The sequence below is a fragment of the Protopterus annectens genome, chromosome 2.part1 (assembly GCF_019279795.1).
Source record: "Protopterus annectens isolate FY-2018-M chromosome 2.part1, PAN1.0, whole genome shotgun sequence".
Taxonomy (NCBI): domain Eukaryota; kingdom Metazoa; phylum Chordata; order Ceratodontiformes; family Protopteridae; genus Protopterus; species Protopterus annectens.
In genome coordinates, this window is record NC_056729.1 from 266786172 (window position 1) to 266808583 (window position 22412).

At 40.5% G+C, this 22412-nt stretch overlaps 1 protein-coding gene across 4 annotated transcripts in view; it reads right to left on the reverse strand.

Moving 5' to 3' along the window:
* SLC9B2 (solute carrier family 9 member B2) overlaps positions 1-22412 on the reverse strand; it is a 504139-nt gene that overhangs the window by 155253 nt on the left and 326474 nt on the right. For all 4 annotated transcript variants that reach the window (XM_044062120.1, XM_044062122.1, XM_044062121.1 and 1 more), the window contains exon 9: positions 17018-17167. In XM_044062120.1, the coding sequence (XP_043918055.1) occupies positions 17018-17167 (150 nt within the window). The remainder of the gene's footprint in view (positions 1-17017; positions 17168-22412) is intronic.

Below are 22412 nucleotides of genomic sequence, written 5' to 3' on the forward strand. Positions count from 1 at the left end.
AAGAAAAGGAGGAGTGTGAGGGCAGCACCAAGGATCAAATGGTGGAAACCGAAAAAGGGTAATTGTGAGGTGGAATTCAGAGAAGAGTTAAGACAGGCATTGGGTGGCAGTGAAGAGTTACTGAATAGCTGGGTAACTACAGCAAAGCTTGTAAGGGAGATGGCTAGAAAGGTTCTTGGTGTGACATCTGGAAGGAGGACAAGGAGACCTGGTAGTAGAATGAGGAAGTACACGAGAATATACAGAGAAAGAGGTTGGTGAAGAAGAAGTGGGATTGTCAGAGAGATGAAGAAAGTAGATAGAAGTATAAGGAGATGAGGTGCATGGGAAAGAGAGAGGTGGCGAAGGCTAAGGATAAAGCGTATGAAGAGTTGTATGAAAGGGTAGACACTAAGGAGGGAGAAAAGGACCTGCACCAATTGGCTAGACAGAGGGACCAAGCTAGTAAAGATGTGCAGCAGGTAAAGGTGATAAAGGATAATGAGAAAAACATACTCACAAGCGAGGAGAGTGTGTTGAGCAGATGGAAAGAGTACTTTGAGAGGCTGATGAATGAAGAGAATGAGAGGGAGAGAAGGTTGGATGATGTGTGGATAGTGAATCATGAAGTGCAGTGGATTAGCAAGGAGGAAGTAAGGATAGCTATGAAGAGGATGAAGAATGGAAAGGCTGCTGGCCCAGATGACATTCCTGTGGAAGCATGGAGGTGTTTAGGTGAAATGGCAGTGGAGTTTTTAACTAGATTGTTTAATGAAATCTTGGAAAGTGAGATGATGCCTGAGGAATGGAGAAAAAGTGTTTTGGGACCGATTTTTAAGAATAAGGGTGATGTGCAGAGCTGTAGTAACTACAGAGGGATTAAGTTGATCATTCACAGCACAAAGTTATGGGAAAGTGTAGTGGAAGCTTGGTTAAGAAGGGAGGTGATGATTAGTGATCAGCAGTATGGTTTCATGCCAGGAAAGAGCACTACTGATGTGATGTTTTCTCTGAGAGTGTTGATGGAGAAGTAGAGAGATGGTCAGAAGGAGTTGCATTGTGTCTTTGTGGACTTAGAGAAAGCATATGACAGAGTGCCTAGAGAGGAGTTGTGGTATTGTATGAGGAAGTTGGGAATGTCAGAGAAGTATGTAAGAATGGTACAGGATATGTATGAGGGTAGTGTGACAGCAGTGAGGTCTGCGGTGGGAGTGACGGATGCGTTTAAGGTGGAGGTGGGATTACATCAAGGATCAGCTCTGAGCCCTTTCTTATTTGCAATGGTGATGGGCAGGTTGACAGACGAGATCAGACAGGAGTCCCTGTGGACTATGATGTTTGCAGATGACATTGTGATCTGTAGTGAGAGTAGGGAACAGGTGGAGGAGACCCTGGAGAGGTGGAGATATGCTCTAGAGAGAAGAGGAATGAAGGTCAGCAGGACTAAGACAGAATATATGTGTGTGAAAGAGGATGCAGGGAGTAGAGGTGGTGAAGGTGGATGAGTTTAAATACTTGGGATCAGCAGTTCAGAGTAATGGTGAGTGTGGAAGAGAGGTGAAGAAGAGAATACAGGCAGGATGGAGTGGGTGGGGAAGAGTGTCAGGAGTGATTTGTGACAAACGAGTACCAGTAAGAGTGAAAGGGAAGGTCTACAAGAGGGGTCATGAGACCAGCTACATTATATGGGTTGGAGACAGTGGCACTGACAAAAAAGCAGGAGTCAGAAACTGGATGTGGCAGAGTTAAAGATGTTAAGATTTGCACTGGGTGTGACGAGGGTGGACAGGATTAGGAATAAGTATATCAGAGGGTCAGCCCAGGTTGGAAGGTTTGGAGACAAAGCCAGAGAGACAAGATTACGTTGGTTTGGACATGTGCTGAGGAGGGATGCAGAGTATATTGGGAAAAAGATGCTAATGATGAAGCTGCCAGGTAGCAGGAAAAGAGGAAGGCCTAAGATAAGGTTCATGGATGTGGTGAGACAGGACATGCAGGTGGTTGGTGTGACAGAGCAAAATGCAGAGGACAGGAAGAAATGGAAACAGATGATCCACTGTGATGACCCCCAACGGGAGCAGCCTAAAGAAGAAGAGGATGCTAAAGAAACCCTGTTCTCCCCAACATGAAAGTTGGAAATGGCAGCCAATTGAACTTTCACTGTAGATAGAATAGCTAGCATCTTGATTAAATATATATGCCAAGAAATCCAACACCGCTGAGACAGGAGCTGTGAAAGGATCCAGATCCCTTTGAGAAGCCCAGATGGAAAAATGCTTCCACTTACTGCGGTAAAGCTTCCTGGTAGATGACTTGTGAGCTGCCATCAGAATAGTCTTAACCAGAGAAGATAAACTGGGAGTCCTAGCTATCATGGGAACTGGAGCAGCCAAGCAGTGAGCTTTAGACTGTCCAGATTTGGATGTGTAACCCCCGAGGGGTGAGAGATGAGATCTGGAACTGGCTCTAAGATCCATGGAGGAGCTAGGAGATGAGACCAGAGTAAGGGAAACCATACTTGGTGAGGCCAGAACGGGGCAATGAGGATCACTGTGCTCCCCAGCCTGTGAGCCTTCTGGAGGAATTTCAAAATAAGAGGTAAGCATAGAGAAGACCGGGAGGCCAAGAATGAACAAGAGCATCTCTGGGGGCCTCCCCCTGCAAGGGGTTCAGGGCGAAGACCTCGCTGCATTTCGCACTGGAAGGAGATGTGAAGTGATCGCAGCAAGGCCAACCCCACTTGACGAAAATCTGCTCCACCACTGAGGGATTCAGTGACCACTCGTAAGGCATCAGAATAGTCCTGCTCAGTTTGTCCGTCAGTATGTTGGACCATCCCAGAATGTGCATTGCTATCAGAAACCAGTTGGTGGAGATCACCCATTCCCACACTCTCATGGCCTTGCAACAGAGGGGATAAGATCTGGTTCCTCCCTGCTTGTTGATGTACCACACTACTGACATATTGTCTGACTGTACTGCAATTGTTCCCAGAGGGAGAAAGACATGAACGGCCTGCAACGCCAAAAAGACTGCCCTCACCTCTAGAACATTGATATGCAACTTGGTCTCATGTAGGGACCACACGCCTTGGACTGTCCTTCCTGAGCAATGCCCCCCCAGCTGGGAGGCATCCATGGTCACTGTGGCTTGGGGAGGGTTTGCATTGAACAGACATCCCTCGACCAGTTCCAAGGAGTGTATCCACCAGAGGAGGTACTCCCTGCCAACCCTGCTGATGTGTATACGATGCATCAGTGGCAGATCTAACCATGACCACTGGACTGCTAACGTCCACTGTAGAACCCGCATATGAAGACGAGCACATAGAAGAAGAAGAATAACAGTGGCTGCCATTGAACCCAAAACTCAAAGTACCATCTCTGCTGATGGAAGGTGTGACTGAATAACCAGAGACTTATGGAGACATAAGCTCCAAATTCTCTCCGGGGTTAGAAAAACCTTCATTTGTAGAGTATCTATCCTTGCTCCAATGTATTCTAGAACCGGGAATGGGATCAGAGAGGATTTTGCTGTGTTGATAGTGATTCCCAGGTGGTCTGACAGCTTCAAAAAGTAGTCTCTGTCTTGAAAAAGTAGATGCTTAGTGGGAGCAATAAGAAACCAATCATCTAGATCTAGATCATTTTTAAAATCCCCCTGGTCTGGCCAAACGTCCCTAGCTCTCCGGGTGGTGTGTGGACCCCTGTAAGTCCTGTGTGGAGTCAGAGCCGATCCCTCTATTTGAATCCCTGTAAAGCTAATAATATCCTACTGAATAGTAGGGAAACTCAACTTAGAAGCCCTTCAGAATCTTCCTGGACCCTCTACATTTCAGCCTCACAGTGTAGGTGTTATCCTACAGTATATGTATGTTTAAATGTAACCTTGTGAGTGCATTAACTTTAAATTACTGGTGCTATAAATTGTTAACTATTTTGTAAGGGCCACCACACCCATCTCTCTATTAACTTATCCCCCTTCTCCTACTATCCTAGTGGAGTTAGTGCTTGCCCTGCATTATCCACTAGAGGGCAGGGGAGCTCAGGCTTTGGATACCTTCTCCCACTGGTTGTAGAACCTTTTTTCAATGGTTGTAGAACCCAACTAGCCCTGTAGACCAGCCAGACTCTGTTATCTGTGCTTGTACTTTCTATTCATGTACTTACCCCTATCCCATACCTGCTTGAAAAGGGAATTATCCTAGGTAAATCTGGGAGCATTACTATATAGATACCTCTGACTATCACTACCTCTGACTATCACTACTGTTGTTACTGGCCCCTCAATTACTCCCTCTGTATTAACCTGCCTGTGGTAATTTCTCTAAATACCTCTCTCGCTGTTCAAAACTGTTTCACGTAACTGTCTCCCCAGCACAGCTATACCTTTGTTCACCTTGTATTCTCTGCTACTTAGTAACTATATATTGTCTCTTACCTTTCCTGTGCCTGTAGAACTCAGTCTCTCTCCATAACTGATTGCCTCTCAGTCTCTCTCAGCTGTAACCCGCTCCATTCGCCCTACGGGCTCACTCTGCTCCCCTACCCTACCCCCAATTCCCACCCACCCCCAGGGGTCCTATTCTTATACCTCTCTTACCACACCCTCTCTCACTTCCAACCTATCTCATGCATCACCCCTCCCCACAAACTCTAACCACACCCCTACCTCCTTAACAATCACTTTCAATAAGCCACTCCTTAGAGTACCCCTATCATATCCTCCTATTTTTAACTCATCCATATAATATCCCTCTCTTTTCTCTTCCTGTACTCCTTTTATCTTCCTCCCCTTCACATCTCACTCCCTATTATATCCCTACACTTGAGCTCTTATTTTACAAACTTCTCCCAAGATGCCTCTCCCTAATCTAACCAAGCTAACACTTATAATCATACTCTCAACTACTCTCATCTCAACCTACCTTCTTACCTCCCTTGAAAGACTGCACTATTTCCATCTTAACCATTCTCACAAACTGCAATCTACACATACATATCCTTCGATAGACATTCTGACATAACTTCCAATCCCAGTTACCTACTACCCAAATACCATAGACTCTCCCACATCAAACTGAACCTACCCTCAGAAAAAAAAAATGAAACTGTTAACCTACCTTACATACAACTCAGGAACAAAACTAAATAATTCCACTTTGAAAGATGGCGACGTCCACCCCAACCCTGGACCTACCAACCCTACAATCCAAACAACTCACTCTAATCTCAATAGCTCTCTCCGAATAGGGCATCTTAATATCCAAAGCATCAATAATAAAGTAATGCACCTTCATGCCCTCTTAGATATTCACTCCTTTGATATCCTCTGCCTCACTGAGACTTGGTTGAAACCAGAAACTAAAGATAATGAAATTATTCCCCAAGGCTATAATATAGTGAGACAAGACCGAACAAAACGTAAAGGTGGTGGAGTAGCAATTCTATTTAAAAATGGACTTCATATCTCTACCCTCCCATCTAATCCAACCCAGGATAGCAACGCAGAAATCCTCATTACTAAGCCTGAAATCAACATAAACAAATCTTTATACATTATCTGCATTTATATACCACCCAGAAATAATATCACTACAATTGAGGCATTTCTTAGCTGGCTGTCTTCTACTTACCCCCAAGAAACAATAATACTAGGTGACTTTAACATGGACTAGAAAAGTGTTAGTGCTGAAAATCCTACCTCTCATATTAACCTCCATGGATATACCCAAACTATAACCTCTACAACCAGAATTAACAAACCTAACAAGAAAGAGAGTACCTTAGACTGGATTCTCATAAACAAAGTGAAACAATCTTACAAAATAGGAACCCTGCCTGATAATGTAAGTGATCATTCCTTGACCTACATTACTAGAGAAAAGAAAGACTTCCCAAACCTCCCCATCATTAGGACAGCACGCTCTACCAAACACTTTAAGGCAGAATTATTTTAAACTGACCTTAAAGCATGCAACTGGAACCCATTAAAATCCCTCCCACTTGAAGAGGCAGTACAGTATTTTAACACTGCATTCTTATCTATCCTGGATAAGCATGCTCCAAAACGTTCCATTAGAATGAAGTCTAACCCAGCCCCATGGCTTTCTAATGAAACTAGGAATCAAATTATACTTAGGAACAAAGTCTGGGCTAAATGGAGAACCTATAGAAATAGCTCTGATCACCTATATTTTAGGCAGCTTAGAAACAGCACAAAAAAGGCTATACTTACAGATAAAAAAAACTACTATTGTAAACTTCAGCAAACTCATCAAAATAATCCCCAACAGTTCTGGTCTTGCATTAATAAGCTCCTTTCCCCAGGTAACTCCCGAACACCCACCCCACTTGATGCAGATCCAAATGCTCCCCATCTAACTGCCAATACCTTCAACTCTTTTTTCATTGACACTATACAATCTCTAGCTACTCAACTTATCTCAGAAAACTCCAGCATTCCCATCGACTTACCACACTCTTTCACAAAATTCAAACTACAACCCATCTCTACTTCTCTCATCTATAAACTTATTCTAAAACTTAAGCCATGTACTCCATCTGCTGACCAACTTCCTTCCCAATTTCTCCAAAAAGCAGCTAAGGAAATTGCTTACCCTATATCTATCCTTATAAATAGGACAATCCAAGAAGGAACCATCCCAGATATTTGGAAAATCTCCCACATTATCCCCTTACATAAAGGCAGGAACTCTAATGATTACTCTATCGGCCAATTGCTCTCTTATCACCCCTAACAAAAATTATGGAAAAAGGCATTCACAAACAAATTCTATGCCATCTCTCTCAACACAACTTAATAGCACACTGTCAACATGGCTTTAGACCATCACATAGTACCACTACTGCCCTTCTATCCTTCACAGATACCATCAATAGAAACCGTAACAAAAACCTCCTCTCATCTGCACTCTTCATTGACCTCTCTAAAGCTTTCAACATGGTTAACCATACCCTCTTAATCAATATTCTGGAATCTCTCTCCTTTGATTCTCTGGCCTTAAAATGGTTCAGATCATACCTCAGCAATAGACAACAAGCAGTCCTCTGGGAAAATCAAGTCTCATCCTTTTACCTGTTACCATTGGGGTCCCTCAGGGCTCTATTCTTGGACCACCTCTCTTCTCCTTATTTATTAATGATCTCCATGTAGCAATTCCACAAGCCACTTGTATTCAATATGCAGATGACTCTACACTAATATGCTCATCAACTTCTCCATCTGAACTATATTCTCTTAATCAAGATGTTTTCAACACTATAGAAACATGGTTTACCAAACGCTGTCTCCTTCTTAATGCTAAAAAAACAAAACTCCTTCTCTTTACACCCACTACTAGGTCTTCCCCCTTAGACTTCTCAATCTTTTCAAATAATGGTACTGTTATTCTCCCTGACACTACCACTAAACTTCTAGGAATAACCATTGATAATAATCTCTCATTTGATTACCATATAAACAATACCATTAAAACAGTAAACAGAAAAATAGGCTCCTTATACAGAATAAAACCCTTTTTAACTTCAGCAGCCAGAGCCAAGATTGCTCACTCCCATCTAATCTCAACCCTCCTATATGCTTCACCTATATTTACCAACCTTAAGAAAACCAACCTTAACAAATTAGCAACCTCCTATAATAACATTGCTAGATTCGCTACTGGCAATCCCTTCAGAACCCATCACTGTTCAAATCTTAGACAACTAAATTGGCTCGAATTCCAAAACCATCTGATTATTCCCCCACTCACAATTGCCCACAAGATATTTTACCAACCCAATAATACCCCTATACTCTCAAAACTCATAGTCCCATATAATAATCTGAACTCCCTATGTTCTTCTAGCAAACTTCTTGCCAGCTTAACAAAGTCTAATAATGCAGCTGGTGACTCTCTGTTTACCAACACAGCAGGAAAACACTGGAACCTACTACCCACTGAACTAACTCTAACTACATCCTTGCCACTCTTTAAACAAAAACTTAGAAAACACCTCCAAATGCACTGGCTATGCCCTTGTAGTAACCCTGACTAACCATCCTCTTCACCCCTCTTTCTTCCTCTTCTTGCCATACTTCCAAACTTCTACATGCTTTTGACTTGTAAATAAGACTGACTCTTTTTTAAACTCTAATCAACTTAGTGTTTAAATAATTCTATCTCATATGATCTATTGTGCATAACTCTTACTATTCTATTTTTGAGCTGTCTTAAGCTATATTCTGCTCACTGTACTGTTTCTCAAGTATTTTTATCTATTGTACATAACTCTTACAGTATTATATCTGTTCTAGCTCTCTTAAACTTTACTCTGTTTTACTGTAACTTTTCTCAAGTGTTTTTATCTCAAGAATGTACGAACTACCTGTTTTTATTTTGTTATTTTAATCCTTTTTCACCATGTAACAATATTTTATACTTTGTATATCTGTGTGGAGCTTTTCTCCCCGGGCCTCTACTGAAAATGGAAATATATCCAGCTAGACTAGCTCAGTCAACAAATGTAAAATAAAATAAATAAATAAAATAGATACAGGAAGACCTGTGTCCCCTGAAGCCTCAGGTGAGCCACTACAACTGCCATGACCTTGGTGAACACCCTGGGGCTATGGTGAGACCAAAGGGTAGGGCTCAAAACTGATAATGATTGGCTCCTAGCCAGAAGCGGAGGAACCTCCTGGAGTGTCTCTGAATCTTTATATGGTCAAAATCACACAAAAGCACACTGAAGCTCGGTCTAGACAAAGATGGTCACACCATAAAGTCCGAGGGTATCCTTTAATTAAACTTCATTTTAACGCAACAAAATACAACCAACGTTTTCATCTTGTACCAAAGACTTCATCAGAAACAGGTAAAAAAATGAACAATTCACATATATACCCCTCCCCTTACATCATTATCCAATAAGCAACACAAAATAATTAGTACCATAAAGATAAAAACAATCTAATTAAGTCATGTGTACGTACTATTTTTAAAAAAAATCAAAATCAAATTAGCAATGCTACTGTAGTGAATAGTTATAACACCAATGTCAATCAGTTATATGACCTTATGGTGAAATATAAAACTCTTGGAATGGGCAACAATTACTTACAGGAATGTGTGGGGAGAGGGATTGTGCCTATGGGCCTGCGAGGTTGGAAATACCCCAACAACGTAGTTGAGGGTAGTAACTTTCATATGGAACTTCTGAGTATTTTTAACAATTGTGGCTTAGAAATTGTTAAATCCATTATTTGTGAGAACAAAAGGGTAATGGAGGTACTGTTGTCCAATATTGAAAAGCCTAATCGGCTAATATTTAATGATTTACTGTTTACTGTAGAAGAAGAAAAAGAAAAATATTTTAACATGAAGATGAAAATTGAGGACCAATAGGAACTGTAAGAAACTAGATTGGGATATTAACGAATATAAGAACAAGGTGAATTACCCTAAACCTAGACCTAGGGGGTTTAACAATAAATATGTCGGAAATACATTCCCAGACAGGGGGAAAGCTTCCCATGACAGGGATTACAGAGATAGGTTGGAGGGGGGGGGGGGTGATTTGGAATATCCCCACAACAACCAAGTAGATATGTACAATTTAGAGGACTCACAAGAGTTCCTGGAACTTAGGATGTCGGAGAGGATTAAAGGGTAGGGACCTGTGAATTATTATCAAAATTATCAAAAATATAAAAGAGAATACCCAAACAGGAGGCTTTACTGAGCCCAGATCAGAGTGGGATGGACACCCCCCAGTTACTTACTGATGAAACAGGTATTACAATAGAGGGTAACAGGCACTCCTATTGGGATTTTAGTTTTTTTAATTATAGTGGGGTGGATATCACCTTACAACATTTTAATCTTTTTAGTAAAGGTCTAAAATTTATTCCCACATTTACCAACGACATTTCTCGTATGCTGATTGACCTCAAGCTGTTTTTTACGGAAATAAAACTGTGAAATTATGTTTGGGCATCAAGACGAAGGAACTCATCAGGGGAACACTAAGAACAAAAAGAAAAGTACTTTCAATCCCCCTCTCCACCCGCAATTGAAGAATTTTGAAATGCAGGTGGAAAAAGAAAGTAGTACTATTTGTGGGAACGTAGGTATTACCACAACCTTACCAAGGAAGAATATACACTACTCAACTCCCTAAGGGGCAACAAATATATTAGGGTAATGAAACCCGACAAGGGAGGGGGTGTAGTGTTTATGGATAGTATCTTATATTCTGCTAAGATGTTAGATATACTCAATGATACTACCAGATATACAAGATTATCAAGGAATGAAATCAATGTAGCCTATAGAAGGATAGACTTTATGTTAAAGGAACTGCTAGAAGAAGGGGATATTAGTACAGATTTATACAACTTTCTTTATATTGAAAAGCCTAAGATCCCTTCGATTTTTGGAATCCCGAAAGTTCATAAAAATGGTGAGGACCCCCCATTAAGACCTATAGTGGCCGCCGCAGGATCCAGAGCATATCCCCTGGCTAAATTTCTTGATAATCAATTAAATACAGTATGGACAGGAAGAAAAGGTATACTAAAAGACTCATGGGATTTTTTAAGGAGTATTGATCAGAGTTTATACACTGACGAACTTTTCCTCGTCACCTTGGATATACAGGATTTGTTCAACGTAATACCCCATACTATCGGGATGGAATGGTTTGAAGAGTCCCAAGGAGGGATTGATAACAAATAAATTAGCTTATTTATTGAAATAATGGAATTAACCTTAAGGAATAACTTCCTTTTTTTTGAGTGGGGAACTGTTTAAACATTTAAGCGTAGTTGCTATGGGAGCCAATTTTTGCTCCCATGTATGCAAATCTAGTGATTTCTACCTGGGAAGAGAAATGTATCTTTCATTCTCAATATTCCCAATACTGGAATTATTATCGTAGATACCTGGATGATATTGTAATTTTTTGGGTAGGTACAGAGGAACAACTGTATAAATTTATTGAGTATATCAATGATACTACCGAATTTCTGAAGTTCACCCACCACGTTTTCAAGGATAGATTAGAATACTTGGACGTGGCTTTGGAAAAGGAGATTAGGTCCGGGCATTTTAAATCTATGGCTTTTAGGAAAAAAACTTTTCCAGCTCCAATTTGTTTTTTACTAGCGCCCATCCATTCTCCCAAAAGAGGGGCATTGTAAGGGGGCAATTCATAAGGAGTAGTAGGATGACATCTGATGAGAATGACTATGAAGTAGAAAGTCAGAAACTGAAAAAATATGCTCTTAGAAAGAAAATATCCACTGGGGCTTTTGGAGGAAATTAAGGCTGAAGTTAAACAGGAAAGAGGAAAGAAATTTGCCCCCATATTAGGAGTTAGGAATTCGAATCTGACTGAGGAAAGGAAAGAAAACAACCAAGAATATAATAACTGGAGCAGTAACTATGTTCTCAACTATAGTCTTGATTCCGGGACAATCAGGAATATTGTTACCAATAATTGGGATAGATGGAGATTTTCCTTGACCCCCCTTAAATTTACCTATAGGAAAGGGAGGAATATTAAAGAGATGCTGGAGACTAAAAAGGCAAAACCCAGTAGAAACAGAACTGGAACCTTCAAATGTGGAAGGTGTCAGCAATGTCCATGTATTTTTCAAGGGGAAACCGTATGCTTAAAGAAAAGGGGGATAGAATTGAGGACAAATGGTTTTGCTAACTATGACACTATGGGGGTGGTTTATATTGCTATTTGTAAGATTTGTGGGGCATTTTATATAGGGAAGATCACCAGGAAGTTCAAAAAACGCATTTACGAACACCTGAATGATATTAAGAAAAAGGATGAGACTAATGCCCTATTTCGACATAGTACTACCTGTGATTTAGCAAAATATAGTTTTTATGTGATAGAAAAGACAGAACTGGATCCACTGGGGGGGGGGGGCATGGGAGACCAATATAGAATATAGGGAACTGTTCTGGCAATTGAAGCTGGAAGCCAACAACGACTTAGGGTTGAACAACCACCTCTCACTAGCACCTGTCTTGAAGCTGAGGGCAGCTAAATTATACGAACAGGAAGCTAACGAAGAAACGAACTAGGAGGGTGTATTAAATAAGAATAACCTACATTTGTCCCTTACTTTTTACACTATTTTAAATATTTTCTGCACTAATTTATATATTTTATATATTTTAAATAATATTTCTCATAATATTTTTCATAATATATATTTTTTATAACATGTTTTATTATGTACTTCTTCAGAACAATTATATTATTGATTATTAATTGATATTACAGTTAGTATATTTAATTTTACTGAATTGATCTACAATCTATATCCATTTTAGAAAAATAGTTTTTAAATTATATCTTGAGTATTTTTAGTATTATGTATTTAAGGTCTAACAGTTCTGTTTTTTACAATGTTTTTTACAATGCTTTTTATATTTGCTGGTTGCACTTCATTGTTCCTGAAGCACCACTACAATGGAGTTTTCCATTAATAGTTTTTTCCTTTCTTTTTTCAAAAATAGTATGTACACATGACTTCACTGTTTTTATCTTTATGGTACTAATTATTTTGTGTTACTTATTGGATAATGATGTATGTGGATTGTTCATTTTTTTTTACCTGTTTCTGATGAAGTCTTTGGTACTGGTTGTATTTTGTTGCGTTAAAAGGAAGTTTAATTAAAGGATACCCTCGGACTTTATGGTGTGACCATCTTTGTCTGGACCCGGCTTCAGTAAGCTTTTGTGTGGTTTGATTCTGGTGACTTTGCAAGGCATACTTTCTCCTTTACATTTGGTTAATCTTTATATGGTAGTACGCGTCCTGGAGATCTATCGAGTACATCCAGTCTTTCTCCTGCAGATAAAGTAGGATGGTTTGCAGCATGACCATCCAAAACTTCTCTTTGGCAACTGACAGGTTGAGGATGAAAAGATACAGAATAGGTCTTAGGTCCCCCGTCTATTTTGGCACCAAAAAGAACCTGATGTAGAAGCCCGATCTGGACTGGTCATGGGGGATGGGCTGGATGACTTATTTCTTTAGCAGCTTGTCTATCTCAAGCGCTGCTACCTCCCTTTGCATGGGAGGTACATCTGGGATGTGTTTTGGTGGAAGAGGGAATTCTATAAAGGGAATAGAATAGCCTCTGGATATGATCTGAAGCACCCAACAGTCTGTTGACATGGACTCCCATGCCGTTAGGTTGAACGAAAGATGACCCCCAAGTGCCTGCAGAGCACAGCACTCGGGCAGCCCCTCAGGGCTGCTGCACGGGCCTGTCCGAGAACAGTTCTCAAGACCCCACATTCCTCGGATTGCCTCTGCCTCTGGGCCAGTGTCTCTCAAAACCCCCTTTGCCTCTGGGCGAAGATGAGTCCTGAGCATTTCGGAAATACTGAGACTTCCGGAACCACATTGTCTTTTGCCTTCGCTGATTCCTAGAGAAGGATCTTTGATGGTTAGAGAGGTGGATCCCAATGGCAGATAGTGTTTTCCCATCCTTTTCACTCTGGACCAATGTCTCACGAATGGTCTTCCCGAACAAGGAAGAACCATCATAAGGGGCATTTGCAAATGACGCCTTAAAGGGCTCCATGAACTGACACAGCCTGAGCCAAGTGTGACACCTCATGGGAACGCCCGACCTGGCCGCCCTTGTCGCTCCTTCAATGGCATGGGAGAGGAGATGTATGGACGTGTTGGATACCGCTTTCAGAGTGACCATCTGCATGGAGAATGTGCACTTATCCTCTGGTGACATGGACTCCAGGGACGACTCAGCTATCTCTTTGACAAGGTTGCGCTGTAGTCAGGTAACATGTGCCAGGTAATTCAGCGCCCTTATGGAATAGGTAGCTGAGGCATACACCCGCTTCCCTAGGTGACCCATCGTCCTGGACTCACAGTCAGAAGGATGGACTGTAAAACTTTCTTGGGCCAGTTCTTTCTTGGTGGCTGCTGCTACCACCATAGCATCTACATGGGACCCTTTGTTCCAACCAGGTCTATCCGATGGGGGGGCTCAGGATCTTGTCTGGGCACTTTGGAAATGGCTCCACGGTGTTTGGTTCCTTCCATGCCCGGGAGGTGATAAGATCCACCAATGGATCCGTGGGAGTGGGACACCCAAGAAGTAGACGGGCCCATGCCGAAGACCTCCAGAAACACCAACTCATCCGAGGTAGGCTAGGCGCAGGTTTTCCATGATGTCTCCAAAGGGGGTGATCTTGGGGAGCCTTCCCCCTCCTCTAAGTTGGTGTCCTTGGGGAGGACTCTGGGGAGGAGTCCAGGTGCCTTCTTTTGCACATCCATTTGCAAGGAGCCTCTTCGGTGGGACTGTCTGAAGGGGACTCGCAAACTGTCTGTTGTTCTACAAGGGGAACCACCTGGGATACTTTGGGCAAGGGCTGTCCCTGACTGGACAAAATGGCTGAGGTCGAATCCAGAGCCAAGCAAGCCGGGGTGGAATTTGAGGAAATAGTCAGGGGTCTCGACCCACTGGAGAGCACCCTTTCCACCACATTGAATGCCAAAGGAGAATGAGCCTCCTGGGCAACCAGTAAGGAAGCTGCCCTCTCCGGACCCGATGGAGGAATTGGAGCCGAGCCCACAGGTGCCGAGATGCCGAAGGGGGGGGACATGACCCAACATGGCCGGAGCAGACAGAAACCCCGCTTCAGATCGGATGCCCAGACTACGGCTCCAAGAGCTGTTCTGGTCTGAACTCATCAGATCTGACATGCTCAGGGCAATGGCTGGAGTCGAGGTACAAGGTACCATTGGCGCTGACTCCCTACTCCAAGACTCCTCGGATCCAAAAACTCCGATACCGGGGGTCAGATCGGAGAAGGAGTTATTGGAGTGTAAAAAAGGGAGTGAGCTCACCCCTCCAGAGGGAGAGGGGGCTGGCAACACTCCCATCTGGATCTGGGTGTGAATAAATCTTCTCATCATTTTGTCCATCTCTGCTTCACTCAAACCTCTGGTGGAGTGCGACGACAAAGCCACTGACGCCAACCTAGAAGGCCAGTGCACCAACACCCTAGAAGAGGGTCTAGCCTCCTCTGGCTCTGGTGAGAACCTAGGCGACCAATGCTGAGGAGTACTAGGCCTGGAAACAGACTGGAGTTTCTGGGGAGGACCCGATGGACCTGACTGGTCGGGGACCTCTTCCTAGTCTTGTCTTTCTCTTTTCCTGGCAAATCCCCTTCAACAGGCCTTTGAACAGGAGAGTGAGTCCCGGCCTGGGAGGAGGAAGAAGCTGAAGAAGCAGAAGCAGTCACCGTCGTGACTATAGCAGTAGTAGTGGGGACAGCCATCCCCAAAGCAGACAACAGTCTTTTCATAACCAGCTTGGCCTGGCGATCTTTCAAGGCCCGCGGGTTAAAACCCGCACAAATAGAGCAGTCGGTTGACAGATGTGTGACCCCTAAACATACCACACACAGAGTGTGGCCATCCGGTGGGGATAACTTGTGGCCATACTCTGTGCACTTTCTGAAGACAGGCTTTTTTGATCAGCCACACCTGAAAGTAAACAGAAGAAGACAGTTTTAGACCAGATATATATATATATATATAAATTCACAGAATGAACCTGAAAATCCAAAGCCTGAAAATCAAAAATCCCAAATTCAAAAATCTCAAAAAAGAAATGAACAAAAAAAAAAAAAAAAGACAAACTGACAAAACAAAAAAACAAAAATCAAAATCCTGAAAACACAAACATTTGTTATACGTGCTTTAAGGTTAAAAAAGTGTTGGTTTGTTGTGTGGTTAGGGATGCGTTGGGGTCAGGTAGTTAGTTTAGGTTGTTTGGTGGTTTAAGGTTAGGCATGTTATAATGGTGTTAGGGTATGTATGCAGAGTTGACAAATATTGGGGTTAGGCGGGGTGTTATGTAGTGTGTCGCGATAGAGTTAGGCTAGGGGGGTAAGGTCAGGGATAGGTGGTAGTATTAGAGTTAGGAGTTAGGTCAGGGGTCAGTTGGCGGTGTTTAGTGTCTATATACTAGGGCTTTTTAGGATTTTTTGTTTTTTGGATTTTTGGCTTCAGGATTTTGGAGTTTTCAGGATTTTGACTTTTCAGGTTTTTTGGTTTTTAGGATTGATTTTTTTTTTCTTTGATTTTTTGATTTATTGATTTTTAGGCTATATATATATATATATATATATATATATATATATATATATATATATATATATATATACACACACACACACACAACACACACACACACACACACACACACACACACACACACACAATCACACACACACACACACACACACACACACACACACACACACACACACACACACACACACACACACACACACACACACACACACACACACACACACACACACACACACACACACACACACACACACACACTGCCTATAGGAAACTCTAACTGACTTTCTTTTTTTCCCGACGCAAAGCGAGGAAGGGGAGGGAAAGGAAAGGGAAACCCTAACCTAATACACTAAGAAAGTACACTCTTACCCCAAAATTTCTGAGAAAAACACTATTAAAGCAAGCACCACCCCTGGAGCTCTGAGACCAAGACGCTAGGCAAAGCCGTGACAAATGAGATCTGAGGGAAGAAAGGAGATGGAGGGGTATATTATGGGTAATGGGAGCAGCTTGGACCTTGGATCAGATGCTGGTAAAACTGCAGTCTCAGATCCGATATGGATCCGTAACCCACAGGTTGAACAGCAAATGAAGTAAACTACTTCAGATACATTTTTTAGTTAGCCATGCAACTTTGTCTGCTTTATAAGATTAACATGATATGAAGGAATTGTTCAAATACACTATACTGACACTTTTTTAATGAGAAAAGAATAGTATAGTACAACAAACTAAACCTTTCAAACAGCAAAGTACAGTGAAGGGCTTCTATGCCTGAAATACTATTTGTCAGTATATTACATTTAATTATGCCAACTGCGTAGTGTATTAAGGCACCTACATAAGAAGAGAGAAATATTTAAAAAGTTACCTTGTTTCCTGCCCAGCCTATTCCGGCAAGAAAGGCCATTACCAGGGTGCACAGCCCTCCTGATCCAGGAAAGTTGAGATAAGAACTGGTAAACACAGCAAACACAGAAAGGCCTAAGATGAGATATGCTCTTTTCATAGAAAGGCTCTTCTGCAAAATAGAAAGAATATCAGTAATTTCAAAATGCTTGCAATAGAAACATTTCTGTATTCATACTCAATACCTTCTACAGAGCTATACTGTGACAGTGAAACAAACTGCCAGAGACTTGTTAAATCAAAACAACAATTATATTAAACTTGAAAGTACATTATGTTTTTTAAAATTTATATCAGGAATAAAATTGCACAGGAAGATTTAAGCCAAGGAGATTTTTCAGCTCATAAGTGAGTTCCTCTGCATAAGTTCATGAAGACTATTGTATGAAGAAATAGCAGGTGGTAAATATACAGTGGAAAACTGTTGAGAAGAAAAAAGAGGTATGACATTGCCATACCTGATCCGGGACAAGTGAAACAGGTAAAGGTGAAAAGGAAGAACAGATGATTGATACGCATGCACACAGCCACACCACTGTCTGGGACAAGTGAGACAGGTAAAGGTGAAAAGGAAGAACAGATGATTGAAACGCATGCACACAGCCACACCAGTGTCTGGGACAAGTGAGACAGGTAAAGGTGAAAAGGAAGAAGAGATGATTGACATGCATGCACCTATCCATACCACTGTCTGGGACAAGTGAGAAGGTAAAGGTGAAAAGGACGAACACAAGACTGATACGTATGCACACAATCACACCACTTTCTGGGACAATTGAGACACCAAAAGTGAAAAGGCAGAACAGATGACGGATATGCATGTACCCAGCCACACTACTGACTGGGACAAGTGAGAACGTAAAGGTGAAAAGGCAGTACAGATGACAGATATACATGCACCTAGACACAACACTGACTGGGACAAGTGAGAAGGTAAATGTGAAAAGGCAGAACAGATGACAGATATGCATGCACCTAGCCACAACACTGACTGGAACAAGTGAGAAGGTAAAGGTGAACAGGCAGAACAGATGACGGATATGCATGCACCCAGCCACACCACTGTCCAGGACAAGTGAGAAGGTAAAGGTGAAAAGGCAGAACAGATGACGGATATGCATGCACCCAAATACATGTAGCAGCAGACAAGTGCAAGATTAAAGAGTTAGTTAAGAAAAGACTATTCCATGCAAAGGATGAGGTTGATGGGGCCACAAAACTCACTGCTAGAGGGCACAGTGAAGTGTGGATCAGCAGAGAGGCTCAAATGTGTTCGGGAAAAGGGCTAACCATTAGAAGGGTAACAGTTAGCAGCATCCAGGGGGGCTCTATGGACTGTAGTTCTTTTAGGGAAGGCGCAGTGGTACAGAGATAGCATTGTTGCCTCACAGCAAGAGGTTCTCCAGTTCGATTCCAAAATTATAACTAGTGGTTATAATTTTAGGTTTATTATTTATCAATTTTATCAACCTATTTTATAACACTTATTTATGAATGTATATTTTTATACACGTTTTTATATTTTTCTATATTTATATCTATATAAGTATTTATAACATAACCATTCATAACTTAAGAAATATCTATAAAACTTTTTATTTTATTTATTTATTTAACATTAAATGGTAGAGCTGTATGTAATATGTACACTGTGTAAGTGGTCCTTCATTTTGGGGATTTATAGTAGAAACTTATAGTGAAGTGTGAACAAGTGCCTTTGAAGGCTATATATATAAAAACATAAATATAAATATATATATTTTTTTCATTATTTTTTCATTTCATAAAAAATATATATTTTTTATTATATTTTTTATTAATGTTCATCATATGTCATGCATGTCATATTTATTTATTTATTTATCTATTCATTCACTTGTTTTAATTATCCATACATATTCTCTCTTGTGTACACGTGAAACAGTATTTTGCTGTTACAAATACAAAATGAATATGGCAAATGAAAGTTTATTGATTTGTATAAAGTATTTTATTATGTGGAATGTACAAAGAATGTGCTTCTTTCTAAATACTACTTATACTATGGTATAGCCAGCCCATTTTTGCAGTTACTAGTGTTGATTTATTTGATTGGTTAATTATATTATTATAATCAATTGATTTCAACATAAAATGAACTAAAGGAATTAATTAAATTGATTCTGAAGAGGTCTCCAGTGGGAGACGAAAGCGCTAAATCCACTAATGTTTTTTCAAGAGTTTTATGTCGTAATTTGTTGTGTTGGTGTTACAATAAAAGTTATTTATTGCTGGAACCGTTGCGAATGGTCATTGCTGTATATATTTTCAAGTGGAGTTTTTGGAAGAGTTTAAAACGAACAACTATTGGGGGAAGACAGCCTTTATAGTAACCGTGCCTGCCTTTGGTTACAAAATTATTACTTGAGATGATATACTAGTGAAACCACAAAGTTAAGTAATAAGCTACTCTTCTAAAGAGGTTAGTTGTTTTTACCAAATATCTACCAACCATAACATTGATTTGTGGGTGTGGGTGTGGTTACAGAGAGAATAAAATAAGTAAACAGTGAAACTAAAATGAAAGAGCACACTATAATTTTCATTTTTTTCCCAAAATCACTTAAAATTAACAAGAGTAATATATTGAGAAATGAAATTAATTGTAAAACAAAGGTGCTTCCAAAAGTGACAAATACAGTTTAACATTAGCAGTTTAAGTGCTTGTCTTGTATATTTCATCTACTAGGCTTTCTTCAAGGAAATAGTTACTTACAGCAAGCCTCAGTCAACGTATTCCCAGCCCCAGATGATGATCCCTTGGTATAGAGCAATGGTTCTCAACCAAGTGGTTATGGCCCTCAGATCAGATCATACCACAGTTTTGGAGGACACACGTTAATTAAAGTTAGTTACAAACTGACATGTTAAAGTATATCTTTTTCACAGTTTTTTCCACTTTATTTCATCGGAGTTACACTACTGAATATTATGGTAATAATGTATTACTTTTCAAATCTGCCAAGAGAAACTTGGATTTTTTTTTCATATATATTTTTTCACTCCAATTTCCTCCTGTGTGTTCATTAAGCCATATCCTCAGATGACCCAGGTCTCCCACCCTACTCCTGTCACTGAGAAACACCAGGAGAGGCAAGAGCTGAGGAAAGCTTGATGCTCCCAAGACCCCCACCCCACGGACTGACCATGAAACACGCTGTAATCCTTATGCAGAATGAGCTGCTATGTGCTTGCGCTTCCACATAGCTATGATGTTCAACTGGAATGCCTCCATGCTTTGGCCAGATTTATTCTGCTGACTTCCTCTGCACTGGTTCCTATTTGGTGCTCCTGAGAAAGGAGTTAAATCGATTTTCTTTTTTAATTTCTCCAAATGTTTTGCATTTCTAATACTACGACAAGAATGGACTCCATTCCTAAGTCAGGGTGGGAGTAAAGTTCATGAAATTAGTATTGCTTCTGTTTGACATTTGCAAAGAATGCTCTTCTCAGCACCTGCAATATACCCAGAATTGCTTCCTTCTGAAGTTAATCCAGGTTTACATGTACTAGCAGCATATTTAAGTATGCTTAAAAATAATTGTTTATTAGTCCTGTTGCTTGTAGTACTATTAGGACCATCCCGAGTCTCTTATTTCTGCACTGCTCTGGCTTCTGTTTGCAAACCCTGTACTTTATAACATTGTATCTCTCAGTATGTAAGACACTATAATCACTAGGTGTATTTTAATGATTAAAGTTACTTTTGTCCTTTCTTCTTGGACTACTACATCTGTTTTTCTTGCAAGGTTTTCTTAATTGTTGGTACTGGGTGATTGCATGACTTTAAATAATGCTTTGTGGTTCATGTTTCCAAAGCTTCTCATCTACTACTTCTACACCATAGTGTTTGCACAATCCCCAATGAAACAGTTGTGCCAACATTATTGTGCCTTTCAGTATACAGACCCCCAAGTCATGTGTATATCCCAGCCAGTAATGACATGTGCAACTGCATCCAATTCTGTTTTACTGAACCTGCTTTTGTCTGTTCACAGGATCATAGGAGGCTTCTAGACTATCGACACGGGGGGCATTTCTAAGCCTAGCTGTTTCAACCCAATGTAATACCATAGAAGTACTAGCAATACTCAGGATTACAGACTTTATAAATGTATGTGTACATAGCTCACTGTCCTGGACTGTCATTAGTCTTTCATCTTTAGGCTTAAACTCACCTCTCCTTAAAAGACTCCTGCATCACAGTCTTGGTCAACATGTAGTTGTTCTAGAGTTTTCTATACTTGCTACTATATTTCTAGACTTTCCAGTTTTCTTTCCTATTCTTCAGGTCCTTTTCTTTATGTTCTTCCTTTTACATTTTGGCATTTTCCATTGTGACCGGATTCTTCTCTACTTCTGGTTTTATTTCCATTCCCACTCCTTTCAGAAATGTTTCTGAAAACTAAACTTAGACTTTTCTTCATGCTTTATAACTTTCACTGTCTTTGGATCTGATGAAGTCAGTGACTATGAATGCAGTCCTATGACTGCAGACTTACACATGTAGTCAATTTTGAGGAGGCCCTTAACACCTTTAGAGCAGGGAATATAAAATCTTGGTACACTTTTTTATATATAATCTGATAATTAATAACCATTTTCCTTCTTTCCTTGTCCAACTGATTCAGCGCTTTTTGGGGCAGGTCGATCACGCCAAAGCTGTAAGTTAGGACAAGAAAATCAAACAGATTTACAGCTTGGATTTTATTCCTACATGTCAAGGCAGTTTTCTATATTAGATTTAGGCTTCCAAAGTATTCCTTACTAAGCTTTCATTTGTTCATGTTTTATTGCTTACCCTTCATCTATTCCTAAATATTTATATACTCCCTCCAGTTCAAGTTCCTTTATATCACATTACAGTGACAGGTTGATACTTTCTTGGGGCTATAGATTTCCTTTTTACACATGTATTAAGACTAAATCTTATTCTTATATCATCTGAGAAAGTTTTAATCATTTGTACTCATGGTTTTACATCCTCCTCTGATGAGCTATACACTTTTAAATCATCCACAAAAAGTAAATTAGATGCTAAAACAGCCTCGTCTATCAAGTAATAAGCTTAATAGGTTAAGTACAAAACAAAACAAAAAATGTGACACAGAATCCCTTGGAATAACTCCCATTTTAATGTTTATCCCTGGCATAAGAATTTGTCCTTTACCGTGGCTGAGTTGCAAAGTGGTTTGCCACTGTTTCATAATCATTGCAATGTAATGGGTGTATCTTACACATCTGTAAGCATTCCATATCCATAAATGTGAGATACTGTTAAACTGATTTTTGTAATCTATCCACATTGTGGCTTTAAC